The sequence below is a fragment of the Lynx rufus genome, unplaced genomic scaffold, assembly GCF_022079265.1.
Source record: "Lynx rufus isolate CCGP_SWC_20201006 ecotype Redwood Valley unplaced genomic scaffold, mLynRuf1.p SCAF_3, whole genome shotgun sequence".
Classification (NCBI taxonomy): Eukaryota; Metazoa; Chordata; class Mammalia; order Carnivora; family Felidae; genus Lynx; species Lynx rufus.
The window spans coordinates 98,002,672-98,018,212 of record NW_025814845.1 but is presented as its reverse complement, the minus strand read 5'-3'; the positions used below and the strand labels follow the sequence as shown (position 1 = coordinate 98,018,212).

The following is a 15,541-nucleotide window of genomic DNA, read 5'->3' as shown; positions in this document are numbered from 1 at the left end:
CATGTTGCTGCATCACCCTTGGCACCCTTGATCCGTGTTTATAGTGGCCCTGCAGAAGTTATTTGTGTCCCAAGGATTTCATTTAGAATTTGTGGGGTTGATCTGTGACATACAGTTTACATTGCTGTTGACAGTAGAAGTCAATTGGCTAATGGATAATTCATAATTCAGCCCCACCCATGATTCATATCAAAATAGTGTCTCATAGCCTTTTGTGAAAGTAGTCAGAATGCATTCTGTTTTCTGAATCCTACCTCTTTAAACATGCATCTGTGAAAATTACACCCTAAAAGCAGTATTTCTTAAAGCTTATTTGACCATAGAACCCTTGAAAAGTTGTGCAAAACCCCGAGGTGGACATGAAACATAATCATACTCAGATTGAAGCTAAAAATAAAAAAATAGTCTCATAGATAAGTCAGTTATAAGAAGTGGTCAACATTTGATTCATTTTTTAAAACTTTGTGACAGAATGATATAAATGTGAGAAGTCATCTATTTTATTACTAATAAAATAACACATTCATTTATTTAAAATATAAAACAAGATCCATAACTTAAACCAGTGATTCTCAATCAGACCGCAAATACTAATGAGAGGGTATTTGCTGTCTATAGATAGATGTTCAATCACACATCATCTCCTTCTGCATCAGCCCATCATTCATGTAACTTTCCTGAAGGTGGCACAGCATTTATTGATAATAAGATATTAAAACGTAATCATCAGAACAACTCAGGACAACTGTATAAATGTGTTTGGTATTCTTCTTCTATATGAAAACTAGGTATCATCTAGTATCTATATTGGATTGTGTATAGTGAAGGTTTTTCAGAGAAATTGACTCAGTAGGATACACATATATATGAGAAGAAGTTCATTACAGAAATTAGCTTACTGGATTATGGAGGCATAGAATTTCCACAGTCTGCCCACTGCCTGAAAGCTGGACAAGTAGGAAAGCCGGTGGTGTAATTCAGAGTCTGAAGGCCTGAGAGTTGGGCAACCCGTAGTCTAAGTCTGTTGTGGGTTCGAATCCAAAAGCCTGGGAACCAAGAACTTCAATGGAGAGCAGGTGGGCAGAAGAAGGTAGATGTTTCAACTTAAGTAGAAAGGATGAATTTGTCCTTCCTCTGCCTCTTTGTTCTATTCAGACCCTCAATGATTTAAATGGTGCCAACCTGCATTGGTGAAGATCTTCTTTGCTCAGTTTATTGATTCAAATGCTAATCTCTTCTAGAGACATCCTTACAGACATATCCAAGAATAATGTTTTACCAGCTATTCGAGCATTCCTTAGCTTAATCAAGCTGACACTTAAAATTGACCATCACAGATTGCGTTGAACACCTAGTGTCATGCCCTACAGAACCCCCAAGATTCCCCAAGATTTCCTGTCAAAGGATTTGTATTGTCAAAACACTCCTTTTTCTCCTAAGTCAACCAGAATGCAAAACTTAGACTCTTCTCCTGTTTCCATAGGACAGCCACTCCAGGTATGCTATGATTTCTAGGAAGAAGACTTGGAGGGTTTTAGGGGAGGGTCTCATTGCCATTCATATGGCCTTTACCATGTAGCTACTGTTCTTCCCCACCCTGATGACTTCATTCCTCCTTTTGCATTCCTTATCAAGATAAGTAAGTCTTTACCATCTCTCACTTTGCACGTCTCACTTTATCAAGAAGTTTTCCTGAAGAACTGTGAGCCCTCTGGGGAGCCTGGGTGGCGTAGTCGGTTGGGCATCCGACTTCGGCTCAGGTCATGATCTCACAGTCCGTGAGTTTGAGCCCTGCATCGAGCCCTGTGCTGTCAGTTCAGAGCCTGGAGCCTGCTTAGGATTCTGTGTCTCCCTCTTTGCCCATCCCCCACTCACGCTCTGTCTCTCTCTATCAAAAAATGAATAAATGTTAAAAAAAATTTAAAAAAAAAGAACTATGAGCTCTCTCAAAGAATTTCTAATGAGTAAAATGATTTCCAAAATGAATTTTAGAAGAAAGAAGTAACAATATCAACTGTTTTAATCTTGATAAATCTACCAATCTGTCATGATCTAATTGCACCCCAAGGAACATAGTGTGGGAACCACTATATCTGTCTTTGTTTAATGTTCTAATAAGTTTTAGACATTGTCTTAAAAATGTCACTCTGTAAGAGAAAAATAGCTTATAAATTGGCAAGTCTACTTATGTTGTTTTCTGTTATTTTTACTTTTATGTAATTTCAAACTTAAGGGAAAGTTGTAAGTCTAGTAGAAGAAACTTCCATATACATTCTACCCAAATTCTCCAGCTGCTTATGTTTTGCCACATTTACTTTATCATTTTTTTCTTCCGTATATAATACATGTAAGTAATATGTGTATACTATTTTTCTGAACCACTTAATAAGTTGGAAATATTTTTACTAAATTTTTCAGTGAATGTTTTCTAACTGGGATATTCTTTTATATAATTTGAATACATTTGTCCAAATCAGAATTATGATACAATGCTATTACCTAATAGTCCATAGTTCAATTTAGTCTATTGTCCCATTAATGTTCTTCATAGCTATTTTTTCCTCTGATCAAGGGTCTGATCCAGAATTATATAATGAATATGCTTGTCATGTGTCTTTAGTCTTCTTTAAATCTGGAATAGTTTCTCTGTTTCTTTATTTATCTGTACATATATTTTGAGAGTACAGGCTAATTATTTTGTCAAATTTTTGAGGAGACTCAAAGTAGGCATTTTGGGCAGAACCACAGATATCAATGATGAGACGTTGTTTGGGCTTCCAAACAACAGTCAGTTCTTCACTTTTCCTACACCAGGTGGATATCCTACAACCCAATTCAATTCTGATGCTAACTGCTAGTAGTTAGCACTAGCTACCACTCATAACTAACTGCTGACACTATACTACTACTAGTTAGCACAGACCCCACAGTCTAAAGACTCAATCCCACTAGATTGTCCACAGTTCCCAGTTCAGATACCAGCCACAAACAGGGCCCCCGAGCTACCCACATTTATGCCAACCTACAAATTAGGTGATTCCTCTTTCAGGTTCAATAATTTGCTGGAATGATTCACATAACTCAAGGAAGCACTATATTTACAATTACAGTTTTATTTTAATGTATACAATTCAGGAACAACTAAATGGAAGAGATGCATTAGGGCAAAGAATAGAAGGTGGGGGAACACAGAAATTCCATTCCTTTTCCAGGAGGTGCACCACAATCCTATCATGTAGATATCTTCACCAACCTGGACACTCCTCCAAACCTCATTGTTTTGAGGTTTTTTTCAATCAAGGTTTCATTATGTAGGCATGACTGATTAAATCCATTGGCCATTAGATTGAATTCAATCTCCAGCTCCCTCTCCCTTCTCTGGAGGTCAGGGGTGGGGCTCAGAGTTCTAACCCTATAATAAGTTGATTGATTTTTCTGTAGCCAGTCCCCATCTGGAAGCTCTCTGGGGCCCACTCACTTATGACTCATCTCATTAGCATGAACACAGGTACAGTTGAAAGGGGCTTGTGTTGACTATCAAAAGACTTTCCTGTTACTCAGGGAATTACAGGGATTTTAGGAGCTCTGTGCCGGAACCTGGGACAAAGACTAAATATATATTTTATTAAATACCCACAGTCTTCTCAACATATGTTACCAGGAAGCATGTGATTTTGATTTATCCCAGTGTTGATGTTAATTTTGAAAACTTGGTTAGTGGTGTCTACTAGGTTTCTCCGCTATAAAGGTACAGTTTTTCTATTGTAATTAATAAATCTTATGATGAGGTACCTTGATATTGTGTAAATATTCTATTCTTCATGAACCTACATTTGGTAATTTTAGTATCCATTGATTCGCTAAAATTTGGTAATTTTAGTATCCATTGATTGCTAAATATTCTATTCTTCATGAACCTACATTTGGTAATTTTAGTATCCATTGATTTGCTAACTCCATCATAACGTCTATATTTTTTAGTTCTCATGTAACGAAGAGTTTGCCTTCTTTATTCATACATTCCTTTATTTCACTATGAACTCACAGATTTTTGTTTTGTTTAATGAGTTATGATCTGTTATTATCTTTATTTATTCAAATTCTCAAATTATATCCAATTCGCCAGGCTCTGTGTCTTTTTGTTATGTTGCCATCACTCTGGGTTTTCTTGCTTTCTGGTGGTCTGAAAGTTCCAGTTGGCTTAACAATATGTCCCAGGCTTATCTTATACTTTCCCTGTCCTAGCCCTAGAATCATTCATTTCCCAAGGAACTCTGGTTCCTTTCATTGGAGGAAATAACCAAGATAGAAACCAAGATGTGAACACTAGATGTGTTCATTACTTCTGGTATGTGTTTGTTGCTACCAGTATGTCAGTAGACAGAGCTAGGAAAAAAATATGTAAATATACAACACATGCCTATATTTTATTTATTTTTATATCAAAGAATTCTTAGTGATACCTTCAACACCTCAAGGTGCATTTTGTTTCTCTTCCTCCTTTTTCTATTAGGTGTTTCCTTCTCAAAAAATGAAGACCCAGGCTTCCTTATCTTTACATATTTATGCATGTTCAAACCAAGTCCCAAGCTCTTTACTCCTTTCTGTAGAATCTGGTGTCTCTCCCTTTAGGCTGAACAATTTCCATTAGCACTTCTTATAGTAAAGGTCTGGTGGTGACAAATTGTCTCAGTTTTAGTTTATCTGAAAATGCCTTTATTTTGCCTGTATTCTTGAAAGATATTTCCACTGGATAGACAATACTCAGTTAATATTTTTCTTTCAACATTTTAACAGAGTTTTCCCATATTTTTGGTCTTCACTTTTCTCATGAGAAGTCAGCTATCCTTTGTATTTTCATCTTATGTTTCTTATGTATCATTTTCATAATATGTGTGTAAGTTTAAGATTTTCACTAACTTTGGAGAAATTTTGGTCTATGTCTTTAAGTATTTTTCCACTCCATTCTCTTTCTTCTCTTTGGGACTCCGATGATATATATGCTGGACCACTTGATGATGTCCCAGAAAACACCAAGGCTCTGTTAACTTTCTATAGGCTTTTCCCCTCTTAGTCCTTCTGATTGAGTACTTTCTGTTGATTTGTCTTCAGGTTTGCTGACCCTTTCTTATTTTGTTCTTCATCTGCTATTAAATGCATTGATGAACTTTTCATTTTAGACATTGTAGTTTTCAGCTCTAGAGTTTCCATTTGTTGTTTTTTTAAGTTTTTTTTATAGTTTCCCATCTGTTCATTATTACCATGTTTTCCTTTAAGTCCTTAAGTACATTTATAATAGAAGCTTTTAAGTCCTTGTCTGTTAATTCTAACATCTGAATCATTTTTGAGTCATTTTCTATTGACTACTTTTTCTCCTCCTCACTATGGGTTGCAGTTGCAAGTTTTCTTCACATGTGTTGTGATTTTTTATTGTATGCTGGATATTGTGGATGTTTTCTTGCAGGGCATTTGGATCATATCATCCTTCTTTAAAAGAGGGCTGATAGGGGCGCCTGGGTGGCGCAGTCGGTTAAGCGTCCGACTTCAGCCAGGTCACGATCTCGCGGTCTGTGAGTTCGAGCCCCGCGTCGGGCTCTGGGCTGATGGCTCAGAGCCTGGAGCCTGTTTCCGATTCTGTGTCTCCCTCTCTCTCTGCCCCTCCCCCGTTCATGCTCTGTCTCTCTCTGTCCCAAAAATAAATAAAAACGTTGAAAAAAAATTAAAAAAAAAAATAAATAAAAGAGGGCTGATATTTGTTCTTGTAGGTGGTGAAATTACAAATGATCATTTTGGTCCTGCCAGAGTTGGTGTTATTGTTAAGGTAGATCTATTTTTGTTTTGAATACTGTCTTAAGGAATACTCCTCCCCTCCCCCCACCCCTTCCCAAATCAAGGGTATGGTCCTTACTCCTAAGTAAGGAGTACTTATTCCTTTCTGTGTCTCAGCTGAATGCCCGAGGTGCTTAGGTCTCTCCTCTGGTTGAGCTGGAGCTCCAGCGCCTCCAAATATTTACCTAATTGGTATCACCATTCTGCTTTCAGCCTTCAACACATAATTTTAGCTAGTTCTCTTAGAGCCTTGCTCTATACATGTCTGAAGTGAATAGCCACTCAGTCTTTTGCCACTCCTTTTACCCCTTCCCCTAATTCCCCAACATAGCTCTCTTATTAGGTACTTTGCCTTGCAAATTTTAGCCACTTTAGAAGCCCTGAATTCCTTTCAGTTGCATTTGGAACTGTTACTGCACTTGTATACCACCTACCTTCTTGCCAGCAGGAAAATGCCCCTGGAAGAAAGCCAGAGTATTGCCTGGTTGTCATGTGTATTCCCCATTTTCATGGTCTGTAGTTTAGCTGTCTCATATATTTGTCTAGTCTTATATTTTTCAGTAGGAGGGCATGTCTGGTACCAGTTGCTTTATTTTAGCAAGTGGATATCCAAGGCTTATTTTTTTTTACACTGTTCTCATAAACAGTCTAAGGAATAATCATGATAATAGTACCGCTCCATTTTTTCTTTGGTGTTGGCCGGAGCTAGAGCAGTTAAAAGTTCTCTATGTGTATTGCCTTTGCCATGAGTGCATTGTTAGGAAAATTCTTTGAGATGACCAAATTCACCTAAGGTGAATTTGAAGCATACATTATTCCCACCTCCTTCAATGAAATGAAATTTAGGCTGCTGTTGATTTTAAACTCTTAGTATGCCCCCAAAGCTGTGAAAGTCCTATTGTCAGTCTGTCAAACTCTATTGCTTTGATTAGATAGTTGAGTTTGGTTCTCTTCTTTATCAATTGGTCTTGTAATTTAAATATTCATTAACAAAAATTGCTGAGGATGCATTTTATTCATATTTTGATTATTAGCTTGTAGAATAACCCACTACATAAGTTAATAATTTTTTACCTCTTTAATTCATCAATATCAGTATCCTGTCTGCCTTTTTAGATACATTCCAATATAGTATGTTATTTAAGAAAGATTTTTTTTAAATATTCACCCAAAGTTTTCCCTGTGTCTCAATATAACTTTGAGCATGTTTGCAAAAAAAAGGCAAAAATGCAGTACTGTTTATTTATAATCTAAAATATTTATACTGATTTTCCACTATTTTATAACTTCTGTCTGGAAATTGTCTTTAATGCCAAGTTCGACTTTCTTGGGAAATTTGGCCTCATTTCTGACCCCAGTTGATGGAATCTAGTGTAATCATTTACTTCATTCACAGCTTTGGCTTTACATGACTTGACTAATTAAAAAAATAAATAAATGACTTTCAAAGATGAGGATTTTCCATTGTGGCTATTCCATGTTCTCTGAAGGGAATTCCAAAAACAGAGCTTTTAGAGCAATGTTGCTATAATTAGGTTGAGCATGTAACTTCCCAAGACTATTGCTTTCAGGGGAACAACACTCATTCTGGTATGTTTGTTTCCATTCTAATCTTATCTCATATAGTAGTATCTGTCCATTTCACCTAGTGTGTTTTCCCCCTCACTTACAAGGTTTGTTTTAAACTATGATAACTAAAAATGATCACATTTGATAACGGTGGTATTATTTGTTAATTAATTCCTTCATTTATTTACCAAATGCTTTGGACTTCTTTTGCTAGTGTTGGGAATACAGTGACAAACCCCCCCAAAAAAAATCCCCTCATAGAGTTTATAGCCTAACTTTAATCTTCCCAATCTAAAGTTCAACAAAAATAGCCTGTACCCTTCTTTAATTGACCCACATTTAGAACTTTTACACCTCTCAGAAGTCCTTTGTGGTTATTGGATGTGTATGATATAATTTGTAAGAAGAAAAAAATACAAAGATTAAGGAGTTGTTTACAGTCTGATTGAGGCCATACAGCTTGTTTTACTACACATACACATGAAAATATTTAAAATTCCTATGAACACCTGAGATAGAAGACAGAATACTGAGGTAATATATAAACAACCATTATATGGGAAGTAAAGTCAATATTAAGCTGGTCACTTTGGAGTTGGTAGGTTTTATAGGAAAAATTTCAGAGCAGAGATGCTTTTCTTTAGGATGGCACAGAAGAATCAGATAGCGAGATGGGAACAGGCAAATTGTATTACAGAGGTGGAGAGTTGCCGCTTTTTTGTGAGTCTAAGGAATGCTATCTAAATCAGTTAATATTTTGAATTTCCATTATTTCTGAACATTTGTTTGAGTCTGTATTTTTTTGGTTCTCATAAACACTAGCTACTAAAAAATATAAATTTATCTTTGTCAAAGATGATATGTACTTACTTAGATGATTTGATGTCTTTCCCAATGATAAAATTGTCATTCAGAGCAACAAGGTAAGTTGAAGGTTAGATTTTCCTAATCTTATAAATCAGAAAAATCAAATCTGTCCTTGAACAGGTCAGTCATTAAATTGAATTTATTTTTTTTTACTAGGATCCTCGGTTCAATGCAGAAGTTGACCAAATTACAGGCTACAGGACACAAAGTATTCTTTGTATGCCGATTAAGAATCATAGGGAAGAGGTAAGCCAATTTTCCATTTTGTAAAAGGTCATTTGGAAACACTTTTCTTTTTGAAAAAACTTTTACTTTGCATGTTTATGAAATAATACTGTAGTGACAAGTTAATTACAAAGAGCTTAAATATTCTCCTAGATTTTTTTTATTTAGACTTTAGATAGGGCTGAATCTTGATAGAGACTTTACTTTGACTTAGAAATAGATTTCAGACTTTTTATTTCCTTACCTCACTACCCCACCACCACCCTAGGACCTTATTCTCTTTTACGATACATAATTGTGATTGTGGTTAGAATCAATTTATTTCATATTATATTGGAAGCATCTGAATAATGTTCATTTCATAAATGGTTATCCAATTGTAATGGTCATCAGCTGATTTTGTGGGGAGGCATTCAAAATGAGGTTTTGAAAACATGAAAATTGTAGCTAATTCCAATTACATTTCATTGTGAAATTATAACAAGCAAATGAAATGTTTTGGTTTATATTTCATCTGACTAGAAGGTTTGGATTCTGTTAGCACTAAATTCCCTCTTCACCCATACTTATTTGAAAAAAAAAAGTTAATAAATTAACAGTCAAATTGTATGTTTCAGTTAAACGTTTTCAGTCCTGACTGCACATCACAATCAACTGAGGAACTCTAAAATACTACCAATTAAATCTGACTCTCTGAGGGCAGTGTGTAGACACTGATATGTTTTTAAAGCTCTCCAGATAATTCTAAAGTGTAGCCAGGGTTGAAAATCACTACTGGAAGTGAAAACAAATAGATTGGAAGCACCCACACTGGGGCATCTTAACCTTGGCTGCACATTAGAATCACTTGGGAAATACTGAGAAACTTTAATGCCCAGGCTTCACCAGAAATCAGTCTCTGGAGTTAGGGCCCAAGCATCAGTATTTTGACATTCCCAGGTGATTACAATATGCTGCTAGGTTTGAGAACCACTACCATGGATACTAAAAACACTTCGATGCTGCTGCTTGATATATATTCAAATTATGACATCTTTCCTTTCTCTCCTCCATCCGGTCCTTTACCTAGTTCCATTGATTTTCACTGTTGGAATTTTTCTCACTTCAGTTCCTTTCCTTTCACACCTATTGCCATAATTCAGATATTGAAGCAGTGCTTGAACTTTTAAAATATTCTCGTAACAGGCTTCTCTGTACTTGCATTCAGTTTCCCTTCAGTCCTCCCTGCTATATGCCCTGGGAATTTTCCTAAAACACAGCATTCTAAACCAGTGCTTCTAAGACATGAATGTGCATATGAATCACATAGGGATTTTGTTAAAATGCAGTTTCTGAATTCTGTAGGCCTAGGTGGGACTTGAGGTTCTTTTCTAACAAGCACCAAGTTGATGCAGACAACCCAAGTCTGCAGATCACAATTTGACTAACAGGATCCTAAACAAGTTATTTTCCAGTAGTCTAAAATAAGTTCTCAGTGTCTTAGAGTTGCTACTTGGTTTTTTAAAGGGGATAGTTAGACCCAAAGTCACTAAAAGTACTTGCAGTTAAACCATGAATATGAAATTAATTAATTAACTACTCAGTTGATTAATTAATTAGTTAATTAATTGGTTAATTATGTGGGTGAATAAATAAAATGGAAAATGCATGGACTAATGATGGGTTGCCAGATATAGCAACTAAGAAGTATGTCCCTTGCAATATTTGTGACGTAGTTAAACTAAAAATTACTTGTCGCTCATCTGAAATTAAATTTGACTAGCTTTCCTGTATTTTATCTGATAGCCGTAGTTATAAACCAAGAGCTAGGATTCTGTGCACTTGAGAAGACTGTATTCAGCTTCCAGTTAGTTAAGTATATGGGAAAATTGTGATCCAGAAAACAACTTTGTACTGGCCAAAGACTCAGCCTGAATCATTCTCTGATTAACTTCTCTTTCTAAATAGTGTGAACAATCTCACCAACATTGGGGATTGGGGGAACCCATGAGAATGTGCAACAAAACCACCAGGGCAGAGTGAGTGGGACCACAGGATACATGTGTTTCTCTCTTTATGACTACCTGTGAAGATGACTTAAATTAAAACAAGCAAAAGGCTGTATTGAGGTATAATTTAACACAATAAAATTCATCCATTTTAAGTGTATGGCTTGATGAGTTTTGGCAAATGTGTATACAGACATGTAATCATCACTGCGATCCAGATACAGAACATTTCTGTCACCTCAGATATTTCCCTGTACTCCTTGCAGTTGATCCCATCCCCCTCCCTCCCTCAACCGCTAACCCCTAACAATCACTAGTCTGTTTCTTGTCACTATTGTCTTTGCCTTTTCTTAGAATGTCATATAAATGGATTCCTACAGTATATAGTCTTGTGTGCCTGGCTTCTTTCACTTAGTATAATGTTTGTGAGATTCATCCATGTTGTTGCAAGTATCAGTAATTTGTTCCATTTTATTTTATTTTATTTATTTATTATTTTTTTTTTTTAATGTTTATTCATGTGTTTTGAGACAGAGTGTGAGTCGGGGAGGGGCAGGGAGAGAGGGAGAGGGAATCCCCAGCAGGCTTTGTGCTCTGTCAGCACCGAGCCTGACTGTGAGATCATGACCTGAGCCAAAGTCAAGAGTCCTGTGCTCAACTGACTGAGCCATCAAGGCATCCCAATTCCTTTTTATTGATGAGTGATTTATTCCATGGTGTGAATATACTAGTTTGATTATTCATTCATTGGTTGATAGACACTTGAATTGTTTCCAGTTTTATGAAAAAAGCCACTATTATGAAAGAAGCCACTGTGAGTGTTTGCATACAGGTCTTTGTGTGGACATAATGCTTTCATTTCTCTTTGGTAAATATATAGGAGGGGACTTGCTAGGTCATATGGTAGGTGTATGTTTAATTTTATGAGAAACTTCCAGACTCTTTCCCAAAGTGGCTGTACCACATGTGTTCTTACCAACAACATAAGAGTTCCAGCTGCTTCACCTCCTTGGCAACATGTGGTATTATCAGTTTTTAAAACTTAAGCTGTTTTAGTAAGGATGATTTGAATTTGATTACGTGAATATATATATATATTATACATATATATATATATATATATAATATATATATATGAATATATATATATAACCCCACTCTCAACTAGGGCTGTCTGCTTACTTCCAGATCTGATTAAAGTGGGTCCAGCTACAGGTCCCAGATTGTGATTGTCCAGAGCTCTCCCTCAGATTCCTGCTAGGTTCCTGAGCAAACTTAGTCTGCCTGCCTCCATGTCCCTTCATCCTCTCCTGCTGTCTCTGCTTTACCCTGTAATGACTAGATAGGAAGCCAGGGCTCTTCACTGGTCTTCACAAAAGTTCACTCACACCAAGCATTTCATGGAACAAAGAAACCTTCAGTAACTTTACTAGAGACTTAGTAACGTTATCTAAAGGAGGGTTTCCAAACACAGATTTTAAAAGGTCTTGCTGACTGTCCCCACTCTCTACCTTCTCCCACCTGCTCCCTCTCTCCCATACTGGCACCATGCAGTTCAAAATTATTTCCTGTGAGAATCATTTCTTCAGAGAAAAAGGAATGAAGAGAAACAGAATAGAATCCTCTGCTATGCCAAAAGAAAGAAAGAAAGAAAGAAAAGAAAGAAAGAAAGAAAGAAAAGAAAGAAAGAAAGAAAGAAAGAAAGAAAGAAAGAAAGAAAGAAAGAAAGAAAAAGAAATTTGGCTGACAGAACCAAGGCCAGTAAGAAGATGCAGTATATGACTTTCAGAATTATCTTCAAATTTATAGCTATGTAGACAAACTCAGGGCAATGTTACTTTTGTGTACATAAAGAAGTACTCTTTTTTCACAAAGTTTTTGAAGTTAAGGTGGAAGGCACAAGTAAAGCTTTGGAAGTAATTGCCTTTTTTTTTTTTTTTAAGTTTATTTAGTTACTTTGAGAGAAAGAGTTTGAGAATGCACCCCTGTGAGTGGGGGAGGGGCAGAGAGAGAGGGAGAGAGAGAATCCCAAGCAGACTGCATGCTGCCAGCACAGAGCCTCATGCAGGGCTCAATCTCATGAACCGTGAAATCGTTATGAGCAAAATCAAGAGTTGGTCCCTTATCCAACTGAGCCACCAAGGTGCTCCTGGGAGTAGTTGTTAAGACTGCTGGCTCTGGGCTTGAATCCCATTACCACTCACTTGATAAGTACCCAGGTTGCAATTAGTTAATCCCTTTGTTTTTCGGTTTTCTCATCTGCAAAATGGTGTTATAAAAGGACCTAACTCCTAGGGTTTCTGTGAAGAACAGATGGGTTCATGCATGCTAAGGGCTTACAGGCACACTGAAAGTGATCAATAAATGTTATGTTTTAAAAGGAGACCTAGAACTAACAGAACTTTTAGGAGAGATAAGGAATGATATAATTATATGAAGAGGTCATTAGCCACATGGTATACCCAGCCAGCTAGGGCCAAGTGATAACCAGAGCAGTCCCTGCCTTAACCTGATCTGTTGCCCCCTAACTTTAAGCTTAAAAGAAAAATGCTTTTCACTGTTTGTGCTCATAAATAAGGTGAAATCAATTTGGTGTTTTCCCTTTTGTTAGTCCAACTGTATTGAGTAAGCCAACGCCAATTCCAACTAATTACCAGGGAACCTCAAATGAGGTGTGATTTTATAAACAGTCAGTAAATAGTTTATTTTACTGATTGTTCACAAAATGTCCTGGTACTTGTTAGTGACCAGTGTCTTAAGGCATAGACACTGATGCTGGAAAGCTGCTTGAATGGAGAAGCTGAATATTGAATACTAAAGTCTGAACTATAACATAATACAGAAAATTCAGGAAGAGTTTTATGATTCAGAAAAATATTTAATTTCCTTATTTGCCTCGTCTTCCTTTGAAATATTTCAACTAATTAAAAATTTTCTGGAGTCCTTTTCATTAATGATGTAATCTTAATGTGTGATAGATAGAGCAATGCTTTTTTTAGAAATCAGGATCATAGATATTGCTAAACTTCTGTGACAAAAATTTTGAAAAGAATTGTAGTGGGTAAGTTTTTGCAATCTTCCCCCGTCCTGCTCCCTTCTAAGAGAATGGGGTTAATGCACAAAGTGGCGGGGGCGGGGGGGGGTACTGAAGAAGCTTGAAGAGGCTAAAACAATTTATTTTGGAAAGGTCAAAGAGCTGTTGGCTAAAGAAAATAAATGAAGATGAGAAGAGGAAGGGTCAAGGGAGAAAAGATAGCCAGCCCAGGCTGTATATTAGAGTGGTTTGAGGACTGTGGGGTATGAACTTGGAAATAACTGCCTATCCTGTGGAAACTATTCTAAGGACCTGGCATATATATTAATTCATTTAATCTTCCTAGCAGCCATAAAAGGTGGTCATTATTTGTTCCTACTTAACAGATGAGAAAACAGCCATGGAACATTTAGGGAACTTACCCAAAGTCACATAACTAAAAACTGGCAAAGCTGAGATTCAAATCTAGGCAATGTGTAAGTGAAGTAAGTCAGACAGAAAAAGGCAAATACCAGATGATTTCACTTACATGTGGAATCTAGAAAGCAAAATTAAACAAACAAATCAGAAATAGAATCATAAATACAGAGAACAAACTGGTTGTCACCAGAGTGGAGGAAGGTGAAACAGGGGATTAGGAGGTTACAAACCTCCAGTTTGAAAATAAAAAAGACATGGAGGTGAAAAGTATGGCTTAGGGAATATAGTCAGCAATATTGTAATAACTTTGTATGGTGGCAGATGGACTACACTTCTGTGGTCAGCATTTCATAATGTATGTAATTGTCGAATCACTATGCTGTGCACCTGAAACTAATATAATATTGTAAGTCAGCTATGTTGTTGACTGTTCAACAACAACACAAATAGACAATCTGGCTATAGAGTAATAACATGGGAAAGAGGGTTTCTTAAAATTCTGCTGTGAGAATGGGGCATACCTGGGTGGCTCAGTCAGTTAAGCATCCGTGTCTTAGTTTCTGCTCAGGTCAGGATCTCACGGTTCCATGGGTTTGAGCCCTGCGTCAGGCTCTGCACTGGCAGGGTGGAGCCTGCTTGGGATTTTCTCTCTCTCCACCCCCCCCCCCCCGTCCCTCCCCTACTCACTCTGTCTCTTTCAAAATGAATAAACTTAAAAAAAATAATTCTGCTGTAAGTGATGACTGCATCCACTTTCTTCCACTGCAGTGAAAGGGCTAAGAGAGGGGGATGGGAGGTACACTGGCATATTTTAGTGTCTCTCATGCAGAGGCGGGACTTGAGGGTGAAAACAAGGAGATCTGGCTGTATTCTGATGACTTTTAATGTCAAGTGTTTAAACCACTCTGCAGACAGACTCCAGGAGGAAATTTTCTCCAGGGATAAAAGAGTTACGGGAGCATGTTTCATATTAATCTGGGCCAGCGTGCTCCAGCAGAGGACCATGATGTGCACATGAAGCATAATGAGAAAAATTGCAGCAAACATATGAATTTTAAAGACTGCTGTCAGATTTCTTTCAGACGTACTGCAGGATTTTTTTGGACCTGGCACTTGGACCAGTTTTTATTTTTGTCGCTTGGCATTAGTCTTTTCTATGACCAGACAATTCTTTTATGTTTAGTAAAGAAGTGCAGGGGAAATTCAACTCTTTCTATCTCAGATGACCCATTTCTCAAATACTGCCCTCCCCTGAAGTATTGCTCGTTATGACATGGTAGAGATGAGTGTTCTTTTGTATTTATAGGCATTATGGAAGGCATTGTTGTGAAATAATGCAAGTTCTTTGAAAATTTCTTACTGATCTGAGCTGGAGATTATATCCAATATTGTCTTTCAGGCTGGTCTGAAATACCTGTTTTCTCTGTCGACTGTAGTTACTAAATAGAAATCTAATTTGGAATCACAGATTTTTTTTTCCTCCTTTATTTTTATTTTAGCATACTGATTTTATTTTAACACACTTGATGACGTACTTACTATTCTTCGACGCAAATATAAGTTATGAGAAGATACATGGTAACTTTTTTCCAGTGTGATAAAGGAGCAT

General features: G+C 36.8%; 1 protein-coding gene across 5 annotated transcripts in view; it reads left to right on the top strand.

Moving 5' to 3' along the window:
• The window catches only part of PDE5A (phosphodiesterase 5A), a 138,562-nt gene that overhangs the window by 24,001 nt on the left and 99,020 nt on the right, over positions 1-15,541 (top strand). For all 5 annotated transcript variants that reach the window (XM_047091487.1, XM_047091483.1, XM_047091486.1 and 2 more), the window contains exon 3: positions 8,422-8,511. In XM_047091487.1, coding sequence (XP_046947443.1) covers positions 8,422-8,511 — 90 coding nt within the window. The remainder of the gene's footprint in view (positions 1-8,421; positions 8,512-15,541) is intronic.